At 60.2% G+C, this 15,304-nt stretch overlaps 1 protein-coding gene across 3 annotated transcripts; it reads left to right on the top strand.

Moving 5' to 3' along the window:
• Positions 1–443: 443 nt before the first annotated feature.
• STAT3 (signal transducer and activator of transcription 3) lies at positions 444–13,008 on the top strand. Of its 3 annotated transcripts, none has more exons than XM_027664844.1 (24): positions 444–557; positions 3,838–3,984; positions 4,386–4,530; positions 4,692–4,790; positions 5,079–5,174; positions 5,258–5,339; positions 5,734–5,828; positions 6,021–6,172; positions 6,623–6,781; positions 6,881–6,973; positions 7,659–7,718; positions 8,008–8,037; positions 8,160–8,253; positions 8,334–8,381; positions 8,567–8,650; positions 8,745–8,843; positions 8,996–9,131; positions 9,356–9,408; positions 9,496–9,590; positions 9,861–10,000; positions 10,361–10,576; positions 10,794–10,836; positions 11,175–11,287; positions 11,366–13,008. In XM_027664844.1, exons 2-24 carry the CDS (start codon positions 3,857–3,859, stop codon positions 11,419–11,421), a joined length of 2,316 nt encoding a protein of 771 aa, XP_027520645.1. In that variant the 5' UTR covers positions 444–557; positions 3,838–3,856; the 3' UTR covers positions 11,422–13,008. The 3 variants fall into 3 exon arrangements, with proteins under 3 accessions (XP_027520645.1, XP_027520646.1, XP_027520644.1); XM_027664845.1 differs by having other exon boundaries at positions 445–557; positions 3,835–3,984; positions 10,361–10,573; XM_027664843.1 differs by having other exon boundaries at positions 446–557; positions 3,835–3,984.
• The last annotated feature ends 2,296 nt before the right edge of the window (positions 13,009–15,304 follow it).

Here is a 15,304-nt window from a genome sequence, read left to right as displayed (position 1 = left end):
GCCCCACATGGGACCAATCCCTACAGCCCCACATGGGATCAATCCCTACAGCCCCACACGGATTCCGCTGCGCTGCCCCCGGGGCCACTCCCCGGTTCCCCACGCGGGGGCGCTGCTCTGGGCGCGGCCCCTTTAAGAGGCGGCGGTAGCGGCGGCGGCCGCGTGACGTCACGGCGCTGCCCGGAACCCGGCCGGGTTTCCCGCACGGCTGTTCCCGGCAGTCGCTTCTCCCCCCCTCGCACCGCCCCTGCCCAGCACTGCCCTGCGGTGGGAGGCGGTGCCTTCCGGGAACAGCTGCAGTGGCAGCCCCCCCGCCGCGCACCGTGACGCACCGCGCAGCGACCGCGCTGATTGGCCACCGGGGCCGGTTCGGGGCGGGGCTGCGGCAGTGCCGCGTTCCCATTGGTCGCTGAGCTGTGACGTCACTCGGGGCGGAGCCCGGCAGCAGCAGCTCCGGTCCGTCAGCGCAGCCGGACGCGATCGCCGCCGGCACCGGGAGCACCGGGAGCACCGGAAGCACCGGGAGCCACCGCCCCGCCCGCCCGCCGGGACCGCCGGTGAGCGCGGGGGACGAGCGGGCAGGTGCTGCTCGGTCTCGGGAGCCGGTGTCCCCGGAGCCGGCTCGGGGACGGGGCCTCCCCGCGCGGGGGGGGCGGGCCGGGGCGCAGCGGAGCGGGGCGGGGGCGGGGCGGGCACCGCAGGGTAACGAGGGGGGGCCCATCCCGGCTGCCCCGTCGCCTGAAGCCCGAGCCCTGGTGCGGAGCTGGATGGGTCCCTGTGGCTCCTCGGAGAGAGAAAAGCGGCGGGGCCGGAGGAGCTGCCGCCCACCCGGGTCCGCTGGAGCCAGGCGGGGGTGACACGGCCCCAGGGCTTCGGAGTTGCGCTGCGGGACGTTCCCGTGTGCGGCGGGAGCAGCAGGGGGTCCCAGCGGTGAGGGTGAGCTGCCCCGGGCCTGCTCCAGAGCGCTCCCTTTGCACCTGCAGGGGCTGGGAATGGCCCTGGCCCTGCCTGTGCGTGACTCCTTTATCACCCTGAAAGTGATCTTTGTCATTGTCGCTCCCCAGTGGAGCCTTTTCTGCTGTTTCCTGTGGATCTGTTGGAGCTGCTGGAGCGGTGGTGGCAGAGGACAGGAGGGATGTGGGCTGGGTGTCCCGTGCCCCGGGGCGGATGGTGACAGCGTCACTCACAGCTCCTGCAGTGGGAGTTCCATTGGGATGGGCCCTGGAGAGCTGTGGTGGGGACAGCCGTGTGGGATGGTCGGGGAACTCGGCACCGTGGCTGTGAGGTCTCCCAGAGCCGTCTCCCTCCCTGTGTCACAAATCTCTTCATCACTGTGTTCCACCTCTAAGACTGGCTCTGAAATCGCTCCAGAGGAGTGGAGCCAAGTTCTCACAGCCTTTCCAAACTGGCTCTTGTGCTGCGGGAGCAATTGGCTGCTGTGTCGAACAGTTTTCCATCAGGCTGTTGATTGTGTGGAAGCAGGGGCAGCGAGGGGCTCCGAAGTGTTATTGATGGCATCCGTTGTGACCCTGTGATGCTCCCGCTGTTGATGATGTGACCTTTGCAACGCTGTCAGTGACTGAGCTTCATCCTGTTTGTGTCACTGCAGGGGACACAGAGTCCATGGTCCTTCCAAGGCCTCTCCAGTGACTCCCCTGTATGCATTGCCCCAGGGGTCATTCCTCGTTGTGGGGGCACAGGTGAAGGATGTTCCCAGGTGTGTCCCAGAAATAAGAAAGCAGATGGAATGGGCAGTGGCAGCGTTGCTTCCAGGGCAGCCCTGTTGTGAGTGAAGCCGTCGGAGCACACAGAGCTGTCCCAGGCTGCTGGTGGCACCGCAGAGCTCTTGTGCTCTGCCCTTGCAGTGAGATAAAGAAAGGTGAACTTTAGCTCTTGAGCTACTTTTAGCAGCTCCACTCTGAGCTCTGGATAGCGTGTTTACCCCTGGGCTTGCATCATGCCATGCTTGGCCCTGGCCATGTCGGCTGTTCCCTGGCTCCGTTCCAAAGGTGGAGGAGAGGCAAACCGCAGGGATGGGCAAGGCCAGTGGAATCGGAAAGGTTCAACCCTCAGATCTTTACTCCAGGCAAGGGAGGTTTCCTGGCGGTGGGGCTGGCCAGGGAGAGGCTCCTGCGTGGGTTTCCAGGGCTGACAAGGTCAGAGCTTCCCTGACACTGGTGACTCCTGCAGCAAGGAGCATCGCAGGGACCCCTTCCCTCCAGGAATGTCGGTCCTGCCTTCTGTGGATGCTGGGAGGAGCTGGAGCTTGGTGCTGTGAGCTGGCTCGTCCTGCAGCTGTTTGTGGCAGTGGGAAGTGTCTGGTTTCTGTCCAAGTGCCGCTGCCGCACGGCAGCCTGGGAGCTTTTGCTCTTGACCCCTTGGTGCTCTGCAGATTGTGGCTCCAGCACTGCCCTGAAATACTGGGATTGTGGCTTTCTTGTGGAACATCTGCTTGGATTAAGGGTCCGGATGTGGCATCTGGTTTGGTTGCTGCAACCTGACAGGGGAAAGTCTGTCTGCAAACTGTTTGGCACCAGGCATGGCAGGGGCCGCCCGGGTGGCTGCCTCCTATGCCGCGGTGCTGTGGCACCATCCTCAGCTCAGGGCTGGCAGGAGCTGGGCTGGGGCAGCAGCTGCTGCCATTTCCGGAGGGGCTGGTGCAGCCCCCCCTGTGCGGGGGTGCCGGCGTGTGGTGCAATAGGAAGTGAGGTGGCTGAGCTCCCCGGACAGGCAGGGCACTCCCCGTGGGGATGGTGGGTTTTCACTCTTGCCTGGCCTGTACATTTGTTGGGTTTTCCCCTCAACAGCAGCTCCGTTACAGGAGTGGCCTCTGGGACTGAGTGAAAGGGCTGGAGCCTCGGAGCTGCCAGGGTGGAGGGAGCACTCCCCGAGCTACATCAGCTGAGAACCGACCCCAGAGAGCTGAACCCTCTGCAGAATGGGGGCTCTGCTGTGCTGCCCCACACACAGCCTGGCCTGTGGCTCACAGCCCAGATGATCCCAAAAGCTGCATCACATCAGCCAGGTCTGACTCCAGGACTGAAGGAGTGTTTGTTGTTTGCTGAATCTTGCATGGCTAGTGTCTCTCATCCTGTTCACTCATTGCTCCATTGAAAGCAAGTTTGGCTCACATGGACTTCCCTGAGGATTGTAGCAGAGGGTTGTGGTTCAAGGTTAATGTCCAGTGGAGGCTGCTCCTGCCTTTGAGGCTGTTCAGTGCTATGAAGTTCTAAAAACCTCTTTAACTCGATGTCAGGTGCCAGTGTATGTCCCCTCCCTGTGCCTCAGCCTACAGAGGATGTTCCCCCTTTCTCTCCTCACACCCAGACAAACGAGGAAAGAGTCCCTATAGCAAACCACAGGAGAGCAGGGCACGCTGCGATGCTGCGTCACTTGCTGCAGCGACCTTTGGGAAAAGCAAACCCTTTTCTGCAGGGAAGTGACTCTGCCTTCACTTCCTGGGCACAGCTGGAGTCCCCTCGTTAGTGTTGATTTTTATTGATACAAGTCATGAACTCGAAAATTGCTCCTTCCTTGTTTCTGTAGTTTCCTGGCAGTCTCCGCCTTCCCCACTTACTGTAAGCTCCACAGCTGTTTCCCTGCCTCCTGGCAGGGCTGGCCAGGAGTGCCTGTGAGACCAGATTACAGCTTCATTCCTACCTGTTGCCAGTGACCTACCTGCCCGCACCAGCCCTCCTGGAGCCCTGCGCCCCAGACTCGTGCCCTGCCTGTCTCTGGTTCTGACCCACTCAGTCCTCCCCAGAGGGATCACAGCTGGGTCTTGGCAGGAGGGAGCCGGGAGCCAGCTCTGAGCCACGTGTGTGCCCATCCCAGCAGGTCTCCAGAGCTGGCCAGGATGGCGCAGTGGAACCAGCTACAGCAGCTCGACACACGGTACCTGGAGCAGCTCCACCAACTCTACAGCGACAGCTTCCCCATGGAGCTCCGGCAGTTCCTGGCCCCATGGATTGAGAGCCAGGACTGGTAAGGCCTTGTGAAACGCCGATGAGGGGATGTTTCTTGGGACACCTGCCCGCAGTGGCAGCAGGGGCCCGGGCAGGCTGGAGGAGTTCTGCCACTTTCCCTGGGCACCTGATGTGGCAGGACTGGCCTCCCTCCCTGTGACGCCAAGAGGAGTGGGACTGTGCATGGAGTGGGACTCTGCATCGTGTCAGACCCCGGACCAGAAACAATGGATGTGGCACTGAGTGCTCTGGTCTAGTTGACAAGGTGGTGATTGGTCAAAGGTTGGACTCAATGATCCTGGAGGAGTTTTATGACCTAAATGATTCTGTGATTCTGTAAAATGCACAGGGGACAGCAGGCATGAGCAGAGCCCCCCTGCCCTCTGCTGGGCACCCAGGGCTCTCCCTCCCCTCATGCAGGGCGTATGCAGCCAGCAAGGAGTCGCACGCCACGCTGGTGTTCCACAACCTGCTGGGGGAGATCGACCAGCAGTACAGCCGCTTCCTACAGGAGTCCAACGTCCTCTACCAGCACAACCTGCGCCGGATCAAGCAGTTCCTGCAGGTGAGGTGGGAAGTGCCAGTTGGGCAGCGGAAGGTGCAGGGGGGAGCTGGTGGGAGTCCAATGATTTCCTTGGCACAGCTCACCACCCGCAGCCCTAAAGGTTGTGGAGATCCCAGGGGTTGCCTTGTGCCTGCTAACCGTGAGGGTTTGAACCTTTACAGAGCAGGTACCTGGAGAAGCCAATGGAAATCGCTCGCATCGTGGCTCGCTGCCTGTGGGAAGAGTCCCGACTCCTCCAGACTGCTGCCACTGCAGCCCAGGTCAGTGGCCAGGTATCCCAGGGCTGCCACCCAGATTCCCGACAGCCAGGATGCAGCCTGGGTGCTCTGGGTGGGTGCTGTGAGTTGGATGCCCCCATCTCTCCTCTCACCCTCACGTGAGGAGTGCCCTGACCCCTGTGTCACCACAGGGCTGACACTGAAGTGAGCAGCCAGCTGCCCTGGCACATGTTAGGGATGGAGTGAAGACCCCGCAGAACGTCCTCAGGGTGGGAGGGAGCATCCCCGTGTCACAGCCCTGTCCTAATGCCCTCTTTGTCCCCTCTGCAGCAAGGGGGACAGGCAACACATCCAACAGCAGCTGTGGTGACGGAGAAGCAGCAGATGCTGGAGCAGCACCTGCAGGATGTCAGGAAGAGGGTGCAGGTACATGTCTGCCTGGACACCTTCTGCTTTCCCCACCACGGTGCTTTAGTGCATTGAATGAATCCACATCTTTTGCCTTGCAGGATCTGGAGCAGAAGATGAAAGTGGTGGAGAATCTCCAGGATGACTTTGATTTTAACTACAAGACTTTGAAAAGCCAAGGAGGTAATGGCAGCTCATTAGTGTCTCCAAACCACAGTGTGTTCCTGCAAGGAAACTTGCTGGAGGGTGTGTTCCAGCCTCAGCTCTCAGAAGGAAGGTGCTCAGGCTCAGGGCATTTGCATGGCAATTGGAGAAACCTGGTTTTTTGTTTCTGCCACTCATGCTGCCCCTGGGAGAGCTGAACCAGAGTTCTGCTGTGAGCACAGCAGTGGCATGGGGAGGGAATGGTCCCTGTGGGTGTGGGAGAGCCACCGAGGTGCTTGGAGGCTGTGTCAGATTCCTCCTTGGCTGTCGGGGGGCTTTCAGGGTGCCTGCACTTTGCCGTGGGAGTGTTGTGTCACTTGGGAGGGCGGGAAGAGTCCCATGTGTGTGGCTGAAGCTTCTCACCTCTGCACAGACATGCAGGACCTGAATGGGAACAACCAGTCGGTGACCCGTCAGAAGATGCAGCAGCTGGAGCAGATGCTGACGGCACTGGACCAGATGCGCAGGGTACGTGGGGCAACCAGCCCTCCAGATCCCCTCAGGTGCAGATCCTCCTTCTTCAGGGTTGGAGTTTGGTGTTCCTGCGTGGCCAGAACCAGAGCAGTGCTGGAAACACGGCCCTGGGCGACTTCTTCCTTGTCTGTGAATGTGAAACTCGCAGTCCCAGAGTGCTGAAGGTTCTGCTTTCTCTCTTGGCAGGGCATAGTGAGCGAGCTGGCCGGGCTGCTGTCGGCCATGGAGTACGTGCAGAAGATGCTGGCGGATGAGGAACTGGCAGACTGGAAGAGGCGGCAGCAGATCGCCTGCATTGGTGGCCCACCCAATATCTGCCTGGACCGCCTCGAGAACTGGTGAGAGCTGGCTGGGGCTGTGTCTGCCTCAGAGCAGTGGCACTCACACACCTGTCATGGAAACAAGCTCTTTGCCTCTGGAAATATCCTTGCAAAATGGCTTCCAGTGCCTGCAGGTGTCAATGTAACCCAGTGGTCAGACTGAGCCTTGATCGTAGGCACCAGTGCTGGAATGGTGTCCCGGTGTCCCCAGCCACAGACCTGGGGGATTCTGAGGCTGCTGAAAAGCTTCTGACCCTGGTGTCTCTGCAGAACTTGGGCATGTGCAGGTTTTGTTTGCGTGGCCTAGAAAAACACACTGGGCTGGGAGCCACAGACACTCTCATTTCTCAGCTGGTTTGGTCTTTGGCACAGAGAGCATCCCCTTGCTTGGGAAGAAAAGGGCTCTGCAGGCTGGGACTGTGCAGGCTCGGCAGCCAGAGTGAGACTAGGTTCTCTCTTCTCCCCTAGGATAACCTCTCTTGCTGAATCACAGCTACAGACCCGGCAGCAGATCAAGAAGTTGGAAGAACTCCAACAGAAAGTATCCTACAAGGGTGACCCGATTGTCCAGCACCGGCCCATGCTGGAGGAACGGATTGTGGAGCTGTTCAGGAACCTGATGAAAAGGTGCCAAGGGCAGGCAGGGGCCGTGGGCAGTCCCAGTCACGGCTGTGGGTGGAGGGTGGGCAGTGAGGTCTGACTGCTGTCCCTGTGCTGTTCCCCCAGTGCTTTTGTCGTGGAGAGGCAGCCCTGCATGCCCATGCACCCCGACCGGCCCCTTGTCATCAAGACGGGTGTGCAGTTCACCACCAAAGTCAGGTGGGTCACTGCCTCTGCAGGTGAGGGAGGGGAGCTGTGCAGGGAGGGTGGAGCAGGAGATCTGAAGGAGATGCTGGTGCAGATGCAGCCCCCAACTTACCTGGGGAGCGCGGGTGCTGGGAGGGGATGGATGGCAGAGGGATGGATCCCAGCAGGCTGGAGTGCTGCCCATGTGACTCAGTGTAGGGCTGGCTGGGGCCCTACCGTGTTCCTGGAACCAGCTGGGTTCTGGTAAATCCTGCTGGGGAGGTGGGCGGTGGAAATGTCAGTGCATCCCTGGCCAGCTGCTGCTTAGGTGGGCTGTGTTCCCTGCCAGCCTTCATGGAGAGAGGCTGTTCTGACACTGGGCTCTGCTTAGAGCTTCCTCACCCTCTCCCAGCTGTGCCCCCGTTGCCCCCTTGGCATATGGCAGCCCCTGGTGCAGAACAGTGTGGAAGGTGTTTGTTCAGAGCCTGGTGTAGGCAGTCAGCAGCCCAAACGAGATCCTCAGGGTGCTCAGTGGAGTATCAGCACCTCCCCTGTTCTGGGATCAGGTCTCAGGGCTGATGTGTCCCAGGTCTGTGTGCACATGGGCCCAGGGACACCAGAAGAGCTGGTCCATGCTGCTGGCTGCCAGCTGTGCCTGGTGCACAGGGGGTGTTGCATGAACAGGATGTTCACACTCCTTGTCTGCTGACTCTTGCAGGTTGTTGGTCAAGTTTCCAGAGCTGAACTATCAGCTGAAAATCAAAGTCTGCATTGACAAGTGAGTCCTGTGCTCCCCTCCCAATGGCACTGGGTGGAATTACTGGGGTGGGACTTGTTTCTGCTGTCCTTGGGTCGGGCTCCATCTCCACACCAGGGGCCAGTGTGCCCCCAGTCAAAGGGGAGGGTGCAGAGTGGCAGTGGGTCCTGAGGGTTTGTCCCCATGTTGGGGGACAGCCTGGGGGGCTCATGGGATTCATGCTGGGATGCAGCCAGTGCTGCACACCGGCTTGTCTGCTTGGAGTGGGAAGGCCACAGCCATGATCTGGTGCATCTCTCCACTTTCCTAGGGACTCCGGGGATGTTGCAGCACTTCGGGGGTAAGTGCAATGTTTGTTTTGGTCATTTTTTCTCATTTCTGCTCTTATTCCTGGCAAACATCCTACTGCACATTCACTCTGAGAGGGCCCTGTCAGCCACAGCCTGTCTTTCCTCTTCCCAGGTCCCGGAAGTTTAACATCCTGGGGACCAACACCAAAGTCATGAACATGGAAGAGTCGAACAATGGCAGTCTCTCTGCAGAGTTCAAGCACCTGGTGGGTACTGTGAGCTCCTGGGCTACCCCTGTTGGGCTGTGTGCTGTCAGTGCAGCTGCAGCCTGTGCCTCTCTCCACAGACCCTGCGGGAGCAGCGCTGCGGGAACGGAGGCAGAGCCAACTGCGACGTGAGTGTGGGGGGCCTCTGACAGGGGTAGCTGAGCCCTGCCCTGACGTTGGGGGTCTGCAGGCACCAACTGGCACGTTGGCAGCTGCCAGGCCAGCCCCAAGCAGCAGCGCTGGGCCTGTTGGCCATGCATCAGGCCAGGGGTGGGTGTCTCCTGGTGCTCCATGGTGTCTCCTTCTGCCCCAGGCCTCACTGATAGTCACCGAGGAGCTGCACCTCATCACCTTCGAGACAGAGGTGTATCACCAGGGGTTGAAGATCGACCTGGAGGTGAGACATGGGTCATGCCTGTTGCTGCTGTGGGCCTGGGTGCAGAAGAGCTCTGGGACATGTCCCAGTCTGTGCTCACATCCTCTCTTTGCAGACCCACTCGCTGCCTGTGGTGGTCATCTCCAACATTTGCCAGATGCCCAATGCCTGGGCATCTATCCTGTGGTACAACATGCTGACCAACAACCCCAAGGTAGGGCTGGTGTGGGGAGGCAGCAGGCAGGTGTTGGCATGGATGGTGTCCCAGGGACAGAGGGAAGTTGTGAGTGGGGAACAGGGCTGGGGCAGGACCCGGCCCTGCTTCTGTCTTGTGTCCTACTTAGGGCCATGTGTTCCCTGGTGCAGAATGTGAACTTCTTCACCAAGCCGCCCATTGGGACCTGGGACCAGGTGGCAGAGGTGCTGAGCTGGCAGTTCTCCTCCACCACAAAGCGTGGCCTTAGCATCGAGCAGCTGACCACGCTGGCAGAAAAACTGCTGGGTAAGTGCTGGGTGAGCTGGCTTGGTGTCCTGCCCATCCCTGCTGTCCCCTGCTTCCCACATGTACATGCGATCCAGGAGCAAGGTCCCATGTTTAGCAGAGAAGCTGTAATTTTCAGTTGCTTGGTTTTCTCCCAAACAACACAAACCTCAAGTTGCTCCCTGGAAAGGGTGTCTTTGGAAGAACAACTCTATTTAAATGTTCATGTTCCTGTTCTCTTCCAGGACCAGGTGTGAATTACTCCGGCTGTCAGATCACCTGGGCCAAGTTCTGCAAGGTAGAACTCCCTCTGTTCCCTGAGCACCTTCCCTTGGCTGTTCCCTTCCTCTGAGCTGTGTTCACAGCCTCTCTGCCTTTTCCTCAGGAGAACATGGCTGGTAAAGGCTTCTCTTTCTGGGTCTGGCTGGATAACATCATTGACTTGGTGAAGAAGTACATCCTGGCACTGTGGAACGAAGGGTGAGCGCCAGCCCAGAGTCCTTGGCTGGGCTGTGTGTTGGGAGGGTCCCACAGGTCCCATTCTGATGGTGTGGGGTGCCTTGTCCAAGTGCAGGTGGGCTCTCCTGGGGTACTTTTTGCTCGTTCAGAGTGAAACCCCACTAGGAATCCTTAAAATGCCAATAGCCAGGCCGGGTCCTGCTGCTGAGCAGAGCTGGCAGGGCTCACATCCTGAAGGAGCTGTGCCTGTGCCCTGACACACCTTCGCTCTGCTCGCTTCCTGGTACCCAGGTACATCATGGGGTTCATCAGCAAGGAGCGGGAGAGAGCCATCCTGAGCACCAAGCCCCCGGGGACCTTCCTGCTGCGCTTCAGCGAGAGCAGCAAGGAAGGTGGCATCACCTTCACGTGGGTGGAGAAGGACATCAGCGGTATGAACTCTCCCTTCGGTGCTCTGGGTGCCTGGCTGAGCGTTCCAGGCTCTAAAGGAGGCTTGGGACCCCGTGATAAAACACTTGTCCTTTGTTCTTGTCGCAACAAGCTCTCTGCCTGGGTTAACCCAGGTGGCCCTTTCCTGGTCTCTACCTCTTGGGTGTCCCTGCCCACATGCTGCCACTGGGTACGGTTGTCTGTGGCACTGAACCCAGCTGGCAGGTCCCAGTTCCCCACCGAGTCCGGGGTGCCTGGTAAGGCTGATCACAGCCTCAGGCCCATTTTGTCCTTGCTGCTCTGGGGGTGTCTGAGGTAGGCTCTGCCTTTGCCCTCTGCCAAAATTCTCCTTCCGTGTGCAGGGAAGACACAGATCCAGTCGGTGGAACCTTACACCAAGCAGCAGCTCAACAACATGTCGTTTGCGGAGATCATCATGGGCTACAAAATCATGGATGCCACCAACATCCTGGTGTCCCCACTGGTGTACCTGTACCCAGACATACCCAAGGAGGAGGCATTTGGGAAGTACTGCCGCTCTGAGAGCCAGGAGCACTCGGAAGCGACTGACTCAGGTAGTCGTTGACTTTCCGTGGCTCCTGTGTCACAGGGACAGCACTGGAAGGGCTGTCACCAGCCAGGACCCTGTGCCATCCCTGGAGGGCACAGCCACAGTGTGGAACCAGCTGTGGGGTCCCATGGAGTGGGGGCAGAGGGTGGGCAGTGCCTGTGCTCCAGGAGGAGAGTGGGATTCATCCTTGAGTGGCTGCTGATGAGGTTGCTTCCTCCTTGCAGGCGCTGCTCCGTACCTGAAGACCAAGTTCATCTGTGTCACCCCGTGAGTGTTCCTGTGGGGTGTCTGTCAGTGCTTGGGGGGTGTTTGTGTGCTCAGCCTCCCTTGAGGAGGGGTTGCCTTCCTTCCCTCCCCTGCTTGGGCTCTGCCCATGTGCTGTGGGCCTCCCAGCCCGGGGTGATGGCAGGGGCTGAGCCAGGCTCCGGCTGCTGTCCAAACCACAGCCCAGTTCTTCCCTTCTGGGGCCCCTTTCCTCTGGAGAGCTCTTTCCTCTGGAGGCCTCTGGCATGGCCCAGCGGCCCCTCAGTGGGGAGAGGGGGTGTCGGCGAGCTCTGGCCAGGCCCTAACTCTGGAGGTTTCTGTGCTTTTCCTCCCTTTGACAGCACCTCCTTCAGCAACACCATCGACCTGCCCATGTCCCCGCGCACCCTGGACTCACTCATGCAGTTTGGCAACAGCAGCGAGGGCGCGGAGGGCAACTCGGGAGGGCAGTTTGGTGAGTCTGGGGGGGCTCCAGGGGGGCCTGGCTGTGGCCACGCGCGGGCCCCGTAACCCCAGCTGTGTCTGCCCGCAGAGTCGCTGACCTTCGACATGGAGCTGACCCCGGAGTGTGCGTCCTCACCCATGTGAGGGGCTGTGCTGGCGCGCGGGGCCTCCCCGGGCTCGGCCTTCCCACCTCCAGAGAGGTCTCCTGGATTTGTCCCACTCGGCCGTGGCTGCTCCGAGCCTGTCCTTGAGAGCAGCTGGGGGCTGGGTCTGTGCCCCCAGTTCCTTGCCTGCCCCAACAGAGCAGCACCTCTTTGGGGTGGTGCCAGTTGTCTCTGGGGCAGGGGGATGAACCTTTTTCTATTTCCTTCCATAACAGTTTTTTATTATTTTTGCTCATTCAAGTGCCTATTTTCCTCCAGTTGCAGCTGCAGTTCCTACAAATGTTTCCGCAGCCCAGGGCTGGAAGCTGCTGCCCTGACTGCCAGAACCCCAAACTCTCAAGACTTTATGAGCCTGGGTTTGGACAGGGGATCAGCTGTGCAGTGGGGCCTGCCCTCCTGCTGCCCAGCACCTCCCAGAGCGTGCAGGGTGGTCTCCCCTGTGCCTCCCCCTGCCCTGGTTTTGGCCAGCAGGACCAGCACAGGGCTCAGAGCTGAAGGTGGATGTACCTGGGCACTCCTGCCCTGCTAGGACACTGCTCCTGCTGGACTCAGCCTGGGCTTTACTGAGAGCAGGGAGGTTCAGGAGCTGCTTGTGCTTGTCACCAGATTTCTTCTGTGGGCACAGGGCACTGGTCAGCGCCAGCAGCCCTGGGCTCCTGCTGGAATGGCTGGTGTCCCTGTGGGGCAGAGGCTGCCTGGGGCATGGTAGTGCTGCCTCCTAGCACTGGTGCCTACATGTGAGCAGCGTTTGCATCTGGGGCCTGTTTTGGGACCTGGGTGTAGCCACAGAGGCTGCCCTGGCCATGGCTGCCCTGTGGCCAGGTTGGGGCTGGGAATGTGGCCACACTGCTCGTACTGTGTGAGTTAGACCTGTTGGACTCTGGGGAACTGCTGGAGCCAGGGTGGTCAGCAGTGGGGGTACCTGGCTTGTCCCTTTCCCTCTGGCTTGTGAGGGGCCAGGCATGGGATCTGCAGCTTCTCGGGGGTTTCATGTGGCATTTCTGTTGGAGGTTGGCCCTCACATAAGGTGGCAGGGGGCAAGAGTTGAAGGGAGGAGATGGACATGGGGAGAGGAACTTGCCACAGGGCAGCGCATAATGGAGACGTGGATGTTGTGAAAAGCAGGTGTCCTGGGTTTTGGGGGGTCAGTGCTTGTGATCCTGCATTTACCACAATGAGGGGAGCCCTCCTGCCCTTTCCATGCAGTGGGCATACAGACACAGATGAGCAGGGGAGGGGAAGGGGAGGCAGTGGGAAAGCTGCCTCCCCCAGTTGCATCACAGCCAGCAGGCAGGAAGCCAGAGGGGAGAACTCCTGGGGCTGTGGGGTCTAGGCCAGCCCCTCAAACTGTATAGGAGCAGGATGGAGGGTCCATGGTTGGCCCTAGGGATGCTCAGAGGGTAGGAGGGCCCTTTACCCCTGTGCTCACCATAGCTGCCTCCAGCCGCAGTCCCTGGAGCCCAGGGCAGCATCTGATACTGTAAAAAAATTTTATTTTTTTGTATATTTTATTGCTGTATCTACAGGCTTTAACTTTCCCCGAAATAAAGGCCCTGAAGCTACGTGCTCTGGGGTGTGAGCTCAGCTCTGCCTGCAGCACCCACCTGACCCCGCTCCGGGAACTGGGGCCTCAGTCAGCGAAACGCGGGGCTGGTGCCGCAGCTGCGGTTTGCCCCCGGCGTGAACCAGCTGCGGTGCTGCCGGCACCTGCCCGGCACGCGTGGGCAGCTGCCCCTCATCGGGGCCCACGGGGGGCTATGGCCGCGCCTCAGCCCCCGTGGCTGCTTTCTCTGCCCCAGAGCTGTGCCCGGGTCTCCTCCGCTTGCGTAAAGGAAACGCCGGTGCCAGCGTGGGAGGACGTGACTGCGCTGGGGGCCTCTCTGGCTGCTGCCAGCCCAGACTGCCTGGGGCTGTAGTGGGACCTCTGCCAGTGCCTCTGCCCGGTGGGCTCTGGGTGGAAGTGCCTGGGCTGGAGTTGGGGACAGCAGGTCCCAGGCTCTGCAGGGCAAGGGGTGGGTGGGTGTGCGGGGCTGGGAGCAGGGGCGGTGCCACTGCCATGTTACCCACAGAGCACCAACATCACCGCTGTGGATCCCACCATAGCACTTGCACCTGTGGCCCTCTGCAACACAACGGAGCACAGGATGGTTCCAGGGTTTGTGTTCTGGTGAGGCCAAGAGGGAGAGATTATTGCTCTGTCAGAGCAGGATTAGGGGGATTGTTCCACATGCGGGTCATGTGGAACCGGCTGTGCTGGGTTGTTCCGGTCGCTGGAGGTGCCCTGGAGCCTCCTCTGCCCTCCGTGTACCCTGGAGCATCCTGCTTGGGTCTGAGCTGAGCATTGAGGCCATCACGTGTCCCTGCTCCAGGAACCAGCCCCTTCAAGACCATTAATTTCACTGTCAAACCAAACCAGGGCTCTGCACAAACCCCACAAACCTGTTCCTGCTCCCAAGGCAGCTGCATGGCATCTTTGCCTGCTCCAAGTGGCACAGCCCAGGGTGTGGGGAGGGGCGGGGGGGGGGCAATTCACAGGGGAACAAGGCCCAGCCCATCCTCAGGCCCCCATTCTCCTGCTCTAGCAGGTCCCAGCTCCCTTCTGCCAGCTGCGGGATGTGTTTGAAGACCCTGGAGTGAAGAATTTTCTTACCTGTCTGTAAGCCCTGGGGTTGCCATAACTGTTTGGTGTCAGGAACATGGTGTTCCATCCCACACTCCTGCAGATCAGGGATTTCTTATCTCCCTGTGCCCACCGCATCCCTCTTGGAACCTGCCCTGCTCAGCTGGGGCCAGCCCTGAGTATCAGGATTAATGGGCTGCTGCTCCCATCTCGCGGTTCCTTCTGTCAGCGCTCCAGTTGGCAGCAGGCTGGGAACTGCTGGAGCCTGATGTGCAGCAGGAGAAAGTGCCCAGGGAAGGTCTCTGTGCTGGGCAGAGCCCCTGGGGGGCTGCAGCCCCCACTTTCTGCCTGTGCTGAGGTTGTTTGTGGCTCTGAAAGGAGGTCATGGGGTGGCTTTGCTCCTTGCCCAGGGCTGCAGCACAGCAGGGAGGAGCAGGAATGGTGTCGGAGCCGAACATGCAAACGGATTAGGGGTTTCCGTATGCAGATAATCGGCTTGGGACGCGGACACTTGCGTGACGGGCACGGGGCAGCCCCGTGGGGATGGGTGGCCACCTGGCAGGGCAGCCTTATGCCACAAGCAGTCTGGAGTGGGCTCGTATGGGGCCCCACAGGCCTGTCCAGGCTGTTGGAATATTGGCAGTTCCTTGGGAGTAAACCAGCAGACAGGCATTAGGGAGGCCACAGCTCAGCTGTGGCTCCAGTTCCAGCCCTGTTCCTGGGCCAAGCAACTGAATGAGGAGTGCTTGCAGCATGGGGTGGGAGGCAAAGACCCCCAGGACCTGCTGGGGACCTGCCTGAGGGTCTCCTCTGCCCTCCCAGGCGCTGGGCAGGGTCTTCCCGCAGGGACACGTGCTGAGCTGCGGAGCACATGCCACCACTTCCCGAGCCAAGAGTCATCCCAGTCCCTGCTTCCAGCACTCGTAACACAACAGTCAAACATTGCATCACGCTCAGACTTTAATATGCAGCAGAGCAGAGCCAAGCAGTGGCAGTTCCTGCTGCCAGGTGTGGCAGAGGTTGAACTCAGAGCTCCAGCACAGTGTGGTTCCCCAAAGTGGACCACCTGTGAGCCCCACTGGTGGCCATGCTGGAGGGACACAACCTGCCTGTTTCCCTACAGGCATCCCATCCTGGCTCAGAGTGCAGCATTGGGCTGCGGCAGCACCAGTGCTGAGGGCTCAGCTCGCCCCAGTGCGCAGTGAAGGGCCCCGGCCCTGGTGCAGCCACTGGACTGGGCTGA

This window comes from Corapipo altera, unplaced genomic scaffold (genome assembly GCF_003945725.1).
Source record: "Corapipo altera isolate COAL_440 unplaced genomic scaffold, ASM394572v1 142, whole genome shotgun sequence".
NCBI lineage: Eukaryota > Metazoa > Chordata > Aves > Passeriformes > Pipridae > Corapipo > Corapipo altera.
This window is presented reverse-complemented; position numbering and strand designations above follow the sequence as displayed.